This window comes from Oncorhynchus mykiss, chromosome 6 (genome assembly GCF_013265735.2).
Source record: "Oncorhynchus mykiss isolate Arlee chromosome 6, USDA_OmykA_1.1, whole genome shotgun sequence".
Lineage (NCBI taxonomy): Eukaryota > Metazoa > Chordata > Actinopteri > Salmoniformes > Salmonidae > Oncorhynchus > Oncorhynchus mykiss.
This window is the reverse complement of record NC_048570.1, coordinates 9118920-9136778: the sequence shown is the minus strand read 5'-3', so window position 1 is coordinate 9136778 and position 17859 is coordinate 9118920. Positions and strand designations below refer to the sequence as shown.

Here is a 17859-nt window from a genome sequence, read left to right as displayed (position 1 = left end):
TTTTGTCTAACAAGCCGCCATACCGGTTTAGCCCACTAGGGGACATTCTCCTATCATTTCTTGTAACAATATTTACTGTTTGTTTATGCATTTCTGTGAATTACTTACTAATAAATAAATGATTTAAGACAATTGATGATGTGTGGATGACTCATAGTGAAGACTGGGTTTGTGCAAATAACCAACAATTTACGACGTTTGGAATGAGACTAACATGAGGTAAAGTAAATAATTCATTAACCAGAAGACGATGGCTCAGATATGAAAATATCTAAAAAGTTATTTTAGGAAATGATCACTTTAATCTGAACATTTTCCTTGGTGCCCCGACTTCCTAGTTAATGACAGTTATATGATTAATCAGTTTGATCGCTTAATACTAATTACAGAGATAAATGCTTTGATAAAAAACTAAGTCTTCAATTTATTGATAGTAAAGACAGGACATGGGGATACATATCTTTATTTAAAGCATCACAAACTGCAGCGAAAAACAAATAACCATAATATTCACTACCATTCAAAAGTTTGGGGTCACTTAGAAATGTCCTTGTTTTTGGTCACTTAGAAATGTCCTTGTTTTTGGTCACTTAGAAATGTCCTTGTTTTTGGTCACTTAGAAATGTCCTTGTTTTTGGTCACTTAGAAATGTCCTTGTTTTTGGTCACTTAGAAATGTCCTTGTTTTTGGTCACTTAGAAATGTCCTTGTTTTTGGTCACTTAAAATAACATACATTGATCAGAAATACTGTGTAGACATGGTTAATGACTTGTAGCTGGAAACAGCGTATTTTTTATGGAATATCTACATAGGCGTGCGAGAAATTCCCAAGAAACTGAAAATCTGGTACAACGCTGTGTACTACTCCCTTCACAGAACAGCGCAAACTGCCTGTAACCAGAATAGAAAGAGGAGTGGGAGGCCCCGGTGCACAACTGAGCAAGAGGACAAGTACATTAGTGTCTAGTTTGAGAAACAGACGCCTTACAAGTCCTCAACTGGCAGCTTCATTAAATCGTACCCACAAAACACCAGTCTCAACATCAACAGTGAAGAGGCGACTCCGGGATGCTGTCCTTCTAGGCAGAGTAGCAAAGAAAAAGCCATATCTCAGACTGGCCAGTACAAAGAAAAGATTAAGACGGGCAAAAGAACCCAGACACTGGACAGAGGAACACTGCCGAGAAGGCCAGCATCCCAGAGTCACCTCTTCACTGAGACTGGAAGTGATGGTTGCTGATAATGGGCCTCTTGTACGCCTATGTAGATATTCCATAAAATACCAACTGTTTCCTGCGACAAAAGTAATTTACAACATTAACAATGTCGACACTGGATTTCTGATACATTTTATATCATTTTAAATTGACATTTTTTTGTTGCTTTTCTTTCAAAAACAAATACATTTCTAAGTGACCCCAAACTTTTGAACGGTAGTGTATATTTGGCGGCAGGTAGCTTAGTGGTTAGAGAGTTGGGCCAGTAAACAAAAGGTTGGTGGAACGACTCCACGAGCTGACAAGCTACAAATCTGTCATTCTGCCCTGAAAAGGGCAGTTCAGCCACTGTTCTCCGGTAGGCTGTCATTGGAAAATAAGTTGTTCTTAACTGACTTTCCAAGTTAAATTAAGGTTACATTTTAAAAATATTCCAGCCGACCAGAAACTGCTGTAATGTAAATGTAGCCTTACACTGCCCTCTAGTGGCTAGACAGATGAGAAACACAAGACAACAATAAAATACTTTTTATTTAGGTTTAACAGAACACCCATTATCTAACCCAGGGGTACTTGAACAAAGTTAAACTCCTATTGAAACATGTTTCCTACCAGCACCCAATACAGTCTTCCCATCTGGTCTCACAAGTTCCCAATGCTTTAGAGCAGTGACCAGGGAAACTGCAGAAGGCCCTTTGGAACTGATGTTCTGCTCACCGTGGTCAGTAAAGACGTCACTTAGAAGAGAAGAAAAGCTGCACTCATCCCAACAGGCAAAACTGGTTGTCAATGATGTCACTTCAACTAGGTTCTGTTGTCACAACGTCACTAAACCAAGTTTTGCCCGCTGGGATGGTTCCAATGGAATGAATGGAATAACCAAGTAAAGAGTTAGAGCTCATGTCAGCTTTTATAGTAAAGCATGGAACTACATGCTATTTACTTTAGCGATGAAGCTCTCCATAATGTCCTTCATCTTCTGAATGTCCACCTCGTCCTCCCGGAAAGCTTCCGCGTACACCCTGTCTACTCGCTTGTGTTGATCCTCTAAGAATTTCTGGAAATGATCACAATGTGAATTTCAGGCTCAGAAAGACAGTCGTTGTCAAATCAAGTTGTTATTGTAAAAAGGAATATCAAGGCAAGGAACAAAATAAATATTAGGGGCAGGTTAGGGGCAAGATGGAGACTGACCTCTACAATGGACAGGTGGTTGGCAGCCGTGGTTAACACACTGGCAAGGTTGTTAACCACAGTCCGCCGCTCCTCATTGGTTTCTTGCAGGACAAGATGGTACCTGTGGAGTAGAAAGAAAATACTGTGGTGGTGGGGGGGGGGGGTCTATTTTTAGATATGAACAATGAAAACAAACTTCATGTGGTTGTGAAATAATTGTAAAGCCCTAAACATACCATATGCAAATAAAGTATCATTGTCCGGGCCAGAACAGCTCATAGGGCAGGAGCATATCTCCTGTTTTTGTTGTGTGAGGCAGCTTGATGTACAAGCACACCCCCTGGACAGGACGCTAGTTTAACCCTTGTATCTCTGCACATTGTAAATATGGTATTGGAACTGACCCTGTATATAAACAGTAGCTTATTTACTGTCTCATGTTATTCATGGTTCTATTTCTCGTGTGTTTTTTTCCTACTTTACATTAGTATAATATTTTTACTACTGATATTGATTACTGCAATGTCAGTCAGGAAAGAAAGGCATTTCACTGTAGTTGTGCCCGTGACAATAAAACTTGAAACTAAGCCCTGTAGCCCTCACCATTGTGATTTGGTCCAAAATAATTGGTAGAAGGAGCACTACTCACTGTTGCTGTGCAGCTTTCAGCTGCTCCACAGACTCATCATAGCCCAGGGTCACCTTCTTCTCCAGCAGCTTGCGGTGGGTCTCCACAGACTCCATCTCAGTAGACCACTTCTGCTCCTCATGGGCAATGTCCTACACACACACACACACCACAGAGAGAGGGATGTCATTTTTATAAATGATAAAAACACAATTTAACCACAGATGTGGAAACAATACATTTAAAATAAATGGCTTCATCAATAAGTGCATCGATGACGTCGTCCTCACAGTGACCGTACGTACATACCCCAACCAGAAACCATGGATTACAGACAGCATCCGCACTGAGCTAACGGCTAGAGCTGCTACTTTCAAGGAGTGGGACTCTAACCTGGAAACTTATAAGAAATCCCGCTATGCCCTCCGACGAACCATCAAACAGGCAATACAAGATTGAGTCTTACTACACCGGCTCTGATGCTCGTCGGATGTGGCAGGGCTTGCAAACCATTACAGACTACAATGGGAAGCACAGCCGAGAGCTGCCCAGTGACATGAGCCTACCAGGCGAGCTAAACTACTTCTATGCTCGCTTCGAGGCAAATAACACTGAAACATGCATCAGAGCACCAGCTGTACCAGAAGACTGTGTGATCACACTCTCCGCAGCCGATGTGAGTAAGACCCTTAAAAAACATTCACAAGGCCGCAGGGCCAGACGGATTACCAGGACGTGTACTGCAAGCATGCGCTGACCAACTAGCATGTGTCTTCACTGACATGTTCAACCTCTCCCTGTCCGAGTCTGTAATACCAACATGTTTTAAGCAGACCACCATAGTGCCTGTGCCCAAGAACACTATGGTAAACCTGGCTAAATGACTACCGACCCGTAGCACTCTCGTCTTTAGCCATGAAGTGCTTTGGAAGATTGGTCATGGCTGAAGTCAAAATCAACATCCCAGAAACCCTAAATGATCAAAAACACAATTTAACCACAGATGTAGATACAATACATTTAAATAATTGAGGAGAACAAGAAAAGCTGGTTCCATGATGGTCCTTATAAGACAATGAGCTGTCTAGGAAAACCTTGGATGGACCAATGATTCACTTTGACACCACTTCCTGATCAATAAATGACTGACCTGTGAAGCAATCTTTCAGATGGGTTCCTGTATACAATATTCAAACATTTGTAATATTGAAAATATAACCCACCTGCATGTCTTGTTCGAGCTGCTCGTCGAGCCTACGGATTTGCTCTCTCAGTTGTTTCAAGTCATTCGCTTTATCTGAAATATTGGAATTCACCTCAAAGAGAAAAAGACCCATGTTTAAGAAAAAAAAAACACCCAAAAAATGGGACAAAACCTTGGGACTTCTAAGAAACACAGTGAAATGTCTCGGTACCTGTTCTATGGACTCCTCCAGGCTTAGTTTCATGTCTGTCAGTCGACTACACTCCTCGTCCACATCAGTGATCAGTTTCCTCAGTAGTTGCTGTAGAGAATAAGCCACAGAATTAGGTCCAGAAACAACACACACCTGTTGTAATAAAGCGATTATTCGATGAGAACTAAATCGCCATTACTTGAATCTGTGTTCTGCATTGAACCATGGTGGACGGTCCGTATTCTGTGGAGGTCCTGATCTCAAAGTCGTGGCCGCATGCGTTCTCGGCAGACACAGGGATGAGCTTCAGTTTGCGGGCAAGCTTGTGGTACTCGGCCAGCTTCACTTCGGCCTAAATCATTAGCAGTGGATAAGACTGAGACGACTGTCATTTAAAAAATAAAAGACTTATTGAACCTTTATCAGACAGATGAGTATAGAATGCAGTCGTATCAGGCCAGCATCCTATTCCTTACCGTCTCCTTGGCCTTGGCCAGAGCGATCTCCTCGTTCCACATGTGCTGCTCGGCCTGCTCCAGGCTCTTGCTCAGGCTGTTGATGGTCTGCTGCAGCTCCCTCTTCTCCCAGTTGATCCTCTCAATGTCTGCGGGAGTGAACTTCTGGGTGGACAAGATGTGTTGGAGCCGGGACTCCTCCTGTTTTAGGGTCTCCACTTGCAGTCCTACACAGGACAACGTTTCAGGATTTCCAGGAGAGTAGCAATTTAAAAAAAGGTATATTTTAATGGATTTTCACATTTCGTTTAAACAGGGAATGAGAGGAAGTGGGGACAGATAGAGAGATGTGTCAAAGGGCAGTAGACCACATATGCAGACACTTTAGAAAGAGAAAAGTGTCCAGGAAGGCTGCATCAATACCGCAAGACCAGCTAAACCACGAGAGTAGCAATGTTTGGTCATGTTTTTTTTACCCGATGCTTCCAGCTCCTCGGCCAATCCAGAGGCTTTGTTCTCCAGGTTGGCTTTGAAAGACTCCAGGTTACTGCGATAACTCTGCAGCTTCTGCAGGTCTGTCTGAAGTTTGACTTTCTCCGTTCTTTTGACCATCAATCGGTCCTGCTCCAAAGTGAACAAAATGGTTAGAAATATAGTGAATCAAATGGCTCTGTTCAAACGTAACTGGCACGTTTACAGACTGCTTAAACTAGGTGAGATGTGTACAATATTCAGTCGCAGAACGTCTATAAATAATATAGAAATCTATAAATACAGTGCATTCGGAAAGTATTCAGACCACTTGACTTTTGCCACATTTGTTCCATTCAAGAATAGATTCAATTGTGATTTTTCACCCTCATCAAAATACACACAACACCCCGTAATGACAAAGCAAACACAATTTCTATCAATTGTAGCACATTTTAGCAAAATAAAAAAACGAAATATCACATTTACATAAGTATTCTGACCCTTTACTCAGTACTTTGTTGAAGCACCTTTGGCAGCAATTACAGCCTTGAGACTTCTTGGGTATGACACTACAAGCTTGGCACAAATCTATTTGGGGAGTTTCTCCTATTCTTCTCTGCAGATCATCTTAAGCTCTGTCAGGTTGGATGGGGACCATCACTGCACATCTATTTTCAGGTCTCTCCAGAGATGTTCTATCGGGTTCAAGTCCGGGCTCTGTCAGGGCAACTCAAGAATATTCAGAGACTTGTTGCCCAAAGCCACTCCTGCGTTGCCATGGCTGTGTGCTTGTTGTCCTGTTGGAAGGTGAATCTTCGTCTGAGGTCCTGAACAGGTTTTCAGCAAGGACCTCTCTGTACTTTTCTCCGTTCATCTTTCCCTCGATCCTGACTAGTCTCCCAGTCCCTGCCGCTGAAAAACATCCCCACAGCATGATGCTGCCATCACCATGCTTCACAGTAGTGATAGTGCCAGGTTTCCTCCAGACGTGACACTTGGCATTCAGGTCAAAGATTTCAGATCTTGGTTTCATCAGACCAGAGAATCTTGGTTCTCATGGTCAGAGTCCTTTAGGTGCCTTTTGGCAAACTCCAAGCGGGCTGTCATGTGCCTTTTACTGACAAGTGGCTTCCATCTGGCCACTCTACCATAAAGGCCTGATTGGTGGAGTGCTGCAGAGATGAGTGTTCTTCTGGAAGGTTCACCCATCTCCAAAGAGGAACTCTGGACCAAGGCCCTTCTCCCCTGATTGCTCATTTTGGCCGGGCAGCAAGCTCTAGGAAAAGTCTTTGTGTCTTCCATTTAAGAATTATGGAGGCCACTGAACTTGGGAACCTGCAATGCTGCAGACATTTTTTGGTACGCTTCTCCAGATCTGTGCCTCGACACAATCCTGTCTCGGAGCTCTACGGACAATTCCGTCGACCTCATGGCTTGATTTTTGATCTGTCAACTGTGGGACCGTATATAGACAGATGTATGCCTTTCCAAATCATGTCCAATCAATTGAATTTACCACAACTTGGAGTCCAAGTTAACACGTAAAAATGTTTACCGTTGTCATTATGGGGTATTGTGTGTAAGTTGATGAGGGAAAATATTTTATACATTTGATAATTAGGCTGTAACATAACAAAATGTGGAATATTTTCCGAATGCACTGTATATACAGACCTTAGATTAAAAGGACGAACCGTTTGACTTTCTTTCTCCAGTCGTTCAACCTCACCACTCAGAATCCTGTACTTCTCCTCCATGGATGCGAGAAGCCCTTCGTCAACGTTGTAAAGTCTCTCTGTAAATATAAAGTTGGCGTTTTATGCGCTTGTTGCTGGTTATTTTTCACATGTTCATTTGGAAGGAAAAGGCACAACTCACAATTAGAAACAATGACTTTGTCATCACTGCTTACTTAGTTTAGCAAGATAATCTGCATCCTCTTCATCAAACGTATCCGCTCCTTGCATGAACTTGTTGTAGGTTTCAGCGGTGTAGTCCAGAAAGAGCTAGAAACGGAAGGGATCGTGCAGGGTCAAATAGAGACCTAACATCCTAAATGGTTTTGTTGTGATTAAGTTGTTTCTGTACCTTGTTGAACTCAACCCCGTCCTCAATCTCAGTGCTTCCGTCAGAGAAATCCGCAAAGAGCAGGTCCTGATCACTCATGCAGCAAAATACCTGCAAAACAACCAGAACAAATTCAAGGAAACATACAGTATTATACAGAGCCACGACTGCATGGAACTCCCATCTTACATGGAGCAAGTGAACAACAAACCTGGTTTCAAAAATAAAGTTACCGTTCACTGCACAGGGCCTCTGCCCCATGTGACCTAACTTTGTTGTTCACGTATTGACAAGTGTAACTAATAGATGCACACACAATCCATGTTAATGTTTTTAAATATGTCAATTGTAAAGGATTTCGTTATGTCGAAGCCCAGTAAGACTAGTGGTCGCCATTGGCGTCGGCTAATGGGGATCCTTATAAAAAATGTTTTTATAAACATCTCTCATTATTTAAACCTTCATTTAGACAGTTAATGTTATTAATGAGTTTAGAGATGAGGTAGTATTCTGCTGTACTAATACCCACCTTCACAGTATCGATGAGCCAGACAACAGCCCCCAAGACCTGTGGCCATGTATGTGGTGCCCCCACAGAGTACATGGAACTTTTGGAGAGAACAAATGGATACCTGCCATCAGAAATATACAGTCAGTATCATAGAATGAGGAATGGGCTAGCGTACGAAAACCAGATGCAAACAGCAAATGATCACATCTGAGTCCCAAATAGCACCATATTCTCTATGTAGGGCACTACCTTTGGCCAACCTTTATTTATCTAGGCAAGTCAGTTAAGAACAAATTATTATTTACAACGACAGCCTACCAGGGAACATTGGGTTAACTCCCTTGTTCAGGGGCAGAACGACAGATATTTATTTTACCTTGTCAGCTCGGGGATTCAATCCAGCAACCTTTCGATTACTGGCCCAACACTCTAACCACTATTTACCCCAAGTCTTTGAGAATCCTGGGGACCTCTTCCTCCACTTTGGAGGTGGGCATCTGGAAGGTGGGGTCCAGGAGGCAGTAGATGAACTCAAAGATCTTTAGGAACTCCTTGGTGGAGGGCGACTGGAGAGACTTGACTGACATTGAACCCGGAAAGCCCTTCTCTGACAGAAACTAGAGGAGAACGAGGGAAATGATGTGCCTTTGTCAAAGAGTGCTGATCTAGGACCAGACCCCCCCCCCCCAGGTCATAGAATCTTATTCATGAGGATGTAAAAGTGACAACTGATCCTAGAGCAGCACTCCTACTCTGAGATACTTTATAAATATTCGGGCCGGTCTTGAAAGACTTAAAAGTTCAGTGAAATTTATGTCTTAAAAATGTGCGTATATTAGGAATCCATACCTCACACAACTGTCTGATGCACTGCTGAACATAGGCCTTATCGTGTAAGGGCCGGGGATCCTTCATCTTCTCTGCACCCCCAAAGGCTCCAAAGGCGCTGTTGCGAGCCATGCCAGCCCCACTGGTCCTGAAAAGCAGTAAGGCCTGCAGTGTGAACATGTCCAGAGCTACAATAAAAACCTGTACTGTCTGAGGGACTCGAGGACTGGAGTTGGGAACCACTGAACTTGGCAGTGAGAAATGGCTCCCAATCATATGGATTCACTAACAGGAATAGTCTTTGTCTCGCATGGTGACAGTGATAGAGAACTACGTGTATCATGGTATTTTAGTCAGTGTAGGGACTTACCGACTACCAAAAAAGCTGGTTCTTCTCTCGGATGTGACAGACTGGGGTTTAGGAATGTTCAACTTTCCGAAGGATTGTTTGCTGTGAACAAATATTGATATGCTCACTGTATTAGCAAATACATATCCCATAAAGCAACTTCCATTGACGTTTGTTTGAACACTAACCTCTGCGGTGTTGCATAAACCATGCTCATTCTGTTGCTTTCAACTCTTTGAGGGAGCTCAGAGAGCCTACTGCTGGATGCTCGGTTCATCCTGGACCTGGTGAAAGAATGAAGAAAAGACATAGGCAGAAAAATACATGTAGGCTATACATGGATAGCCAGAACAGTTCATGTTTAAATAGGATAGCAAATGTTTCCCAAACCAGTCAACTAACTGCAAATGCCTTCATATGAACAATGAAAGATGGGTACACTAGCCGGAACTGAGATGGGTCACCCACTTACTAGGGTGACATAGTCCCAGATTGTGCGGGACAGTCAGGCATTTTGGCACAACCAAACATTCATGTCCTGTTCATATCAAATCCACGATAATTGAGAATTTCAATAAGGATTTTTCTACAGCTGGCCATGCTTTCCACCTGGATAACCCTACCCCGGTCAACAGCCCTGCATTCCCCCTGCACAAGGCCTAACCATTATCATATCCGCCATCGGTAAGAGAGGGCCTGTTTGGCCCTGTCTGGGGGTATCATCGGATGGGGCCAGTGTCTCCTGACCCCTCCTGTCTCAGCCTCCAGTATTTATGCTGCAGTAGTTTGTGTCGGGGGCTAGGGTCAGTCTGTTATAACTGGAGTATTTATCCTGTCTTATCCGGTGTCCTGTGTGAATTTAAGTATGCTCTCTGTAATTCTTTCTTTCTCTCTCGGAGGACCTGAGCCCTACGACCATGCCTCAAGACTGCCTGGCCTGATGACTCCTTGCTGTCCCCAGTCCACTTGGCCGTGCTGCTGCTCCAGTTTCAACTGTTCTGCCTGTGGCTATGGAACCCTGACCAGTTCACCGGATGTGCCACCTGTCCCAGACCTGCTGTTTTCAACTCTCTAGAGACAGCAGGAGCGGTAGAGATACTCTCAATGATCGGCTATGAAAAGCCAACTGACATTTACTGCTAACACGAATGTCTTTTAACTAGGATAAATGGTGTCACTTCTCTTGCAACAGAGTCAGGGTATATGCAGCCGTTTGGGCCGCCTGGCTCGTTGCGAACTGTGTGAAGATTTTTTCTTCCTAACAAAGACAGCCAACTACACCAAACAGGGGATGATTTAACAAAAACGCATTTGCGAAAAAAGCACAAACGTTGCACGACTGTACCTAACCATAAACATCAATGCCTTTCTTAAAATCAACACACAGAAGTATATATTTTTAAACCTGCATATTTAGCTAAAAGAAATCCAGGTTAGCAGACATTATTAGCCAGGTGAAATTGTGTCACTTCTCTTGCGTTCATTGCACGCAGAGTCAGGGTATATGCAACAGTTTGGGCAGCCTGGCTTGTTGCGAACTAATTTGCCCGAATTTTACGTAATTATGACATAACATTGAAGGTTGTGCAATGTAACAGGAATATTTAGACTCATGGATGCCACCCGTTAGATAAAATACGGAACGGAATAAACGTTTTGTTTTCGAGATTATAGTTTCCGGATTTGACCTAGGCTCGTATTTCTGTGTGTTTATTATATTATAGTTAAGTCTATGATTTGATATTTGATAGAGCAGTCTGACTGAGGGGTGGTAGGCAGCAGCAGGCTCATAATAGTCAAAGGTATAAGGTTTAGAAGAGAAATAGTCGACGCGTTATAATTCCTGTAATAACTTGCGGCTGAACTTGAAAGGGGTTCCTTCGTTATTTTACCGTTCATGTCTTCCATAGAGGATGTCTTGATCTACTTCCAAATAAGGTCTGTTTCGTGCAGGCTTAAACCACCTCTGCGTTTTGATACTCGTGTAAATCTCACTAGGATAAGGTAACGTTTGTCAACATATTGTCATAAATCCACTCTACAATTTTTTTTAAATCTTCGCTTGTATTTAGCCAATATTGATCAGAGTTACCTTGTCCTATGGATTAGAGGTCGACCGATTAATCGGAATGGCCGATTAATTAGGGCCGATTTCAAGTTCATTACAATCGGAAATCTGTATTTTTGGGTACCGATATATATATATATATATTTTTTATACCTTTATTTAACTAGGCAAGTCAGTTAAGAACACATTCTTATTTTCAATGACGGCCTAGGAATGGTGGGTTAACTGCCTTGTTCAGGGGCAGAACGACAGATTTTCACCTTGTCAGCTCAGGGGACCCAATCTTGCAACCATACAGTTAACGAGTCCAACGCAATAACAACCTGCCCCTCTCTCGTTGCACTCCACAAGGAGACTGCCTGTTACGCGAATGCAGTAAGCCAATGTAAGTTGCTAGCTAGCATTAAACTTATCTTATAAAAAAAACAATCAATCAATCATAATCACTAGTTAACTACACATGGTTGATGATATTACTAGATATTATCTAGCGTGTCCTGCGTTGCATATAATCTGACTGAGCATACAAGTATCTAAGTATCTGACTGAGCGGTGGTAGGCAGAAGCAGGCGTGTAAACATTCATTCAAACAGCACTTTCGTGCGTTTTGACAGCAGCTCTTCGTTGTGCGTCAAGCATTGCTCTGTTTATGACTTCAAGCTTATCAACTCCCGAGATGAGGCTTGTGTAACCAAATTAAAATTGCTAGCTAGTTAGCGCGCGCTAATTGTCATTGTGTTGCTGGTTCGAGCCCAGGGAGGAGCGAGGAGAGAGACCGAAGCTATACTGTTACACTGGCAATACTAAAGTGCCTATAAGAACATCCAATAGTCAAAGGTATATGAAATACAAATGGTATAGCGGGAAATAGTCCTATAATAACTACAACCTAAAACTTCTTACCTGAGAATATTGAAGACTCATGTTAAAAGGAACCACCAGCTTTCATATGTTCTCATGTTCTGAGCAAGGAACTGAAACGTTAGCTTTCTTACATAGCACATATTGCACTTTTACTTTCTTCTCCAACACTTTGTTTTTGCATTATTTAAACCAAATTGAACATGTTTCATTATTTACTTGAGGCTAAATTTATTTTATTGATGTATTATATTAAGTTAAAATAAGTGTTCATTCAGTATTGTTGTAATTGTCATTATTACAAAAAAATAATAATAATCGTATCAGCTTTTTTGGTCCTCCAATAATCGGTATCTGCGTTGAAAAATCATAATAGGTCGACCTCTACTATGGAAATCTACACAGTTATAAAATTGGCAACAGACCTTATTGGAAACAGACCTTATTTTAAGTGAATCTAAAAATATCCCATGGAATAAATGAATGAAGGAACCGCTTTTCAGATTTTTCTAGAAGGTGTCATGGGAATTATGACTCGCACTTCGGTAGTCAATTCTTACCATGTCCATTATTAAAATAGGATTTCCTGCGTATAGAAATTACAGTTTCTGTTTTCAACATTCATCACAGGTAACTTAAACTCTAGTTTTATTCAAACAGTTGAGAGTATTTGTCTCCTAAGCAGACTCTTCAGTATCGTTGTCACTTCAGAGCTGTGTGTGTGTTTTACAGATGGCAGAGAAAAGCAGAGCACCAGTGTGGGACTATTACATGGAATTGGCACCAGGGAAAGCAAGGTGTCTTACTTGTGATGAAGATGTGAGCATGGGGTCAGCAATGGCTAAATCAAAAAATACCACCAACCTGTGCAATCACCTTAAGAACACCCACCCAAAAGCCCCTAAGGAAGCAATGATGAAAAAAGCAAATGCAAATTCTTCCACAAGGAAAAAGTGATAGACACATCGCAGGCTACAATCTTACAACATTCTAATAAACAAGCAACATGGCAGGACAAAGACCCAAGGGCCAAGAAGATGGATGTAGCAATTATTGAGATGATTGCCACTGACAACCAGCCATTCACAGTGGTGTCTGACGTTGGTTTTCAGCAGCTGATTACTCTTGCTGAACCCTGGTACAGGATCAAAGAAAAAAAAATATTTAGCTCAGAAATGCTAGATATAAACACATGAAAGAGTTGTGATGAAAGTGAAGAATCTGGTGGCACCAGGGAACGCTCCACCCATGGCATTCACAACGGACTGCTGGTCAGGCACTACAGAATCCCCGAGGAGCCTTACTGGACATTTCATTGACAATGTTTGGACAAGAAAGCAGGATGTGCTGAATGTCAAGACTATGAATGGATCACACACAGGAAACTACATCAGAGAGATGTTTTTGACCATGTTGGAATACTAGGAAATCCACACAGGGACGTGTAGTGCTGGTCCTCAGGGACAGTGGGCCAAACATGGTGAAAGGTATGAGACTGGCAGAGCTTCCAGACTTCAGCTGCAGTGCACACACCCTATAGCTTGTAATCAATGATGGCCTATCCAGTCAGAGAGCTGTGCTAGACATTATTGTCATGTTGAAGAGCTGTGCAACTCACTTTGACCATTCTGTACTGGCCAAACAGAGGCCGAGGGCCATTCAGGAAGAGTTTGGGCCTTCCCAAAAACAGCATCATCCAAACAGTTCATACTCACTGGAACTCAACACTACAAATGTTGCAGAGGATGTTTGAACAGAGGCGTGCACTGAATGCGTATGCAGGTGAATACGGACACATCAGCGGTTTGTCTGCTGCACAGTGGGACATTGTCTCTAACCTAATTGAGACTCTGGCACCTATGGAGGAGGTGACACTGGAGATGAGCCACTCCCAACTCTACAGCAGCATGCATCATCCCCAGTGTGTCGGTGCTGAAGCTGATGCTACAGCAGGAGGGTTATTCTACTCAACGCATCAAAACCTTACAGAAGACCATGTTGGACAGTCTGACAAGGAGGTTCTCCAAGGCCGAGGAGACAAAGTGCCTGGTGCTGGCAACTGTCCTGGATCCACATTACAAGAGCTATGCCTTCACCTCAGGGACAGCACTAGAGAAAGCAAAAGAGTGGCTGAAAGAGGAGTCTGACCGACTAAGGAAACAAAATCCCAGAGCCACAGCAGAAAGGACGAGTGAAGAGGAGGACCCAGATCCAGGTGCAAAAAAACAAAGAGTCCAGGTAGATCAGCCACCCAGTCTGGTGGACAGCCTCTACGCTAGTATCCTTGGAAGCCAAGAGGGCAGGGCTGAAGTCTAGGGCAGTTTTGAAATTGAGTTGGAGCGTTACCTCACAGAGCCTGTCATTGACAGAAAGAGCGGCTTGCCTTTGGAGTGGTGGAAGCAGAATGAGGACAGACTTCAATCACTCACTCCACTGGCAAATACGTTTCTCTGTCCCCCACCTTCTTCAGTCCCAAGCGAGAGAGTGTTTAGTGAGGTGGGAATCATTTCTGATAAGCGGAGGAGCAGACTGACGGGACCATGCAGAAAAGCTCTGCTTTCTGCACTACAACCTAAAACTTCTTAACTGGGAATATTGAAGACCCATGAAAGCTGGTGGTTCGTTTTAACATATGTTCTCATGTTATTTGAGACTAAATAGATTTTATTTCTGTATTATATTAAGTTAAAACAAGTGTTCATTTTTCATTCAGTATTTTTGCAATTGTCATTATTACAAAAATGTGTGCGTATATATATATATATAAAAAATTTAAAAAACGGCCGATTAATCGGTATCGGCTTTTTTGGGTCCTCCAATAATCGGTGCCGGCGTTGAAAAATCATAGTCGGTCGACCTCTATTCTGTATACTCCTGGCCCTTCTTTGGACATTGTGTTAACTAACCTCCAGACGAGCTTCAATGCCATAACTCTCCTTCCGTGGCCTCCAACTGCTCTTAAATACAAGTAAAACTAAATGCATGCTCTTCAACCGATCGCTGCCCACACCTGCCCGCCCGTCCAGCATTACTACTCTGGACGGTTCTAACTTAGAATATGTGGACAACTACAAATACCTAGGTGTCTGGTTAGACTGTAAACTATCCTTCCTGAATCACATTAAGCATCTCCAATCCAAAATGAAATCTAGAATCGGCTTCCTATTTCGCAACAAAGCATCCTTCACTCATGCTGCCAAACATACGTTCATAAAACTGACCATACTACCGATCCTCGACTTCGGCAATGTCATTTACAAAATAGCCTCCAACACTACTCAGCAAATTGGATGCAGTCTATCACAATGCCATCCATTTTGTCCCAAAGCCCCATACACTACCCACCACTGCAACCCGTATGCTCTTGTTGGCTGGCTCTCGCTTCATATTCGTCGCCAAGCCCACTGGCTCCAGGTCATCTATAAGTCTCTGCTAGGTAAAGCCCCGCCTTAGCTCACTGGTCACCATAGCAGCACCCACCCATAGCACGTGCTCCAGCAGGTATATTTCACTGGTTACCCCCAAAGCCAATTCCTCCCTTCGCCGCCTTTCCTTACAGTTCTCTGCTGCCAATGACTGGAACGAACTGCAAAAATCACTGAAGCTGGAGACTCATATCTCCCTCACTAGCTTTAAGCACCAGCTGTCAGAGCATCTCACAGATCACTGCACCTGTACATAGCCCATCCAACTATCTCATCCCCATACTGTTATTTATTTTGCTCCTTTGCACCCCAGTATCTCTACTTGCACACTCATCTTCTGCACATCTATCACTCCCAGTGTTTAACTGATAAATTGTAACTATTTTGCCACTATGGCCTAGTTATTGCCTTACCTCCCCTATCCTACCTCATTTGCACACACTGTATATAGACTTTTTCTATAGTATTAATGGGCCTATTTATTATAATGAATATGATGAATATGAATTCGGAGGGCAGAATTAAATATAAAAGCATTAGACCTCTCACTAAAGGACCCCACCCCCATCGAAGTTGACAATCCCTAGTTTAGCTGAATCAATGCCTTGGAAGATCACAATGATTCATTTGTATTCTAAATAACATAACCAAGTATAATAGCATAGCATTACTGTTACACCAAAAGCATCACCTCATAAGACGTTAGCTGAAGAGTAAAAAAAATATATATACACATATCATGCGGCCAAATGCTCAACAGCGTGTGCCACTGGGAAGAATGTGCTTTGATTAAAACAAAATACGGGAAGGTTATATTTAGTGAACAAAAATATAAACGCAACATGTAGTGTAGGTCCCATTATTTTAATGAGCTGAAATAAAATAGCAGAAATGTTCCATACGGACATAAAGCTTTCTCCTTTGCCAAGATAATGGGGCGGCAGGGTAGCCTAGTGGTTAGAGCGTTGGACTAGTAACCGGAAGGTTGCGAGTTCAAACCCCCGAGCTGACATGGTACAAATCTGTCGTTCTGCCCCTGAACAGGCAGTTAACCCACTGTTCCCAGGCCGTCATTGAAAATAAGAATTTGTTCTTAACTGACTTGCCTGGTTAAATAAAGGTAAAAAAAAAAAAAAAAAAATTTAAAAAAAATAATCCATCCACCTGACAGGTGTGGCATATCAAAAAGCTGATTAAACGGCATGATCATTACACAGGTGCACCTTGTGCTGGGGACAATAAATCGCCACTCTAAAAAATGTGCCGTTTTGTCACACAACACAATGCCACAGATATCAAGTTTTGAGGGAGAATGCAAATGGAATACTGTCTGCAGGAATGTCAACAACGTTTTAGAGAATTTGGCAGTACATCCAACCGGCCTCACAACTCAATAATTTCAATTTACTGATTTCCTTTTTGCCTAGTTAAATAAAAAATAAATAATATTAACTGTAACTCAGTGAAATCTTTGCAAGTTGCGTTCATATTTTTGTTTAGTATAGTTGAACACTTATCTGCTCAAGAAACAGTAATTCAAGTAAATACAAATTCTCATGAAACGGAGATCAAATGAGCATGCAGACGGCAGTTTGGACATTCCGCTGCTAAAACGTGAATAATCATCATTCACGCTTGACAGTGATGCCGTGGCCTATTTTTGGTTTGTTTATTAGATAACTTATGCCTAACAATATCCGTGTTTAAGACACCTTGGTGTATTACATAGTTATTTATTACTGCATTGTTGGGGGTTAGAGCTTACAATAAAAGCATTTCACTGTACTTGTGCATGTGACATTAAAACTACACGGTCCTGTAAAATCTTCCTGTTGTCTCGCATTTGGGTATTTTTAAATGTGGTCGTTACCCCTAACGTTCTCAAAAACGTAAAGCAACATCAGTCGACATTCGTGGGGGAAATGTACACCATCATGACACTTTCACATGGAAATACTTAACTTATTTCCTGTGATATAACGTTAGCTAGCTATATTCTTCAACGAATGACATTCCACTGGGGAAATATACAATTAACGTACTTACTAGACTTGTAAAGTGTAAACGAGATTTAGCAAACTTGCTAACGGTAGCTAGGTAATGTTAGAATTCGCCTGAAGCATTACAAATAATTATTGCTAGCTATAAATTAGATGCAACAACCTATTGAGACGTCTTTCAAATAAATACGTACCTTTCCATTTTCTATAAATGTAAAATAATCCGTTCAGAAAATGTTGTTTTTACTTAGGTAGCTAACGAGTCAAAAAATCCGCCAAAAACTTTAAGCACAACGGACGCTAGTGACGACATGAGTTTCGACGGAAAGCGCAATGGGTCAGATAGGACGTGCGTTCAAGTTCAAAGCAATTTGCTTACTTTTAAGGGTTCCAAGCGGCACA

General features: G+C 42.2%; 1 protein-coding gene across 1 annotated transcript; it reads right to left on the bottom strand.

The window, feature by feature from the left end:
- Nucleotides 1–1731: 1731 nt before the first annotated feature.
- Nucleotides 1732–17811, bottom strand: LOC110525223 (kinetochore protein NDC80 homolog). The gene is made up of 17 exons (XM_021605187.2): nt 17652–17811; nt 9292–9387; nt 9125–9205; nt 8776–8902; nt 8371–8543; nt 7945–8047; nt 7437–7526; nt 7261–7354; nt 7043–7143; nt 5351–5495; nt 4896–5101; nt 4619–4771; nt 4438–4527; nt 4246–4338; nt 3044–3174; nt 2413–2515; nt 1732–2275 (listed from the first exon to the last, which is right to left on the bottom strand). Exons 1-17 carry the CDS (start codon nt 17657–17659, stop codon nt 2147–2149), a joined length of 1923 nt encoding a protein of 640 aa, XP_021460862.1. The 5' UTR covers nt 17660–17811; the 3' UTR covers nt 1732–2146.
- Between the last annotated feature and the right edge of the window lie 48 nt (nt 17812–17859).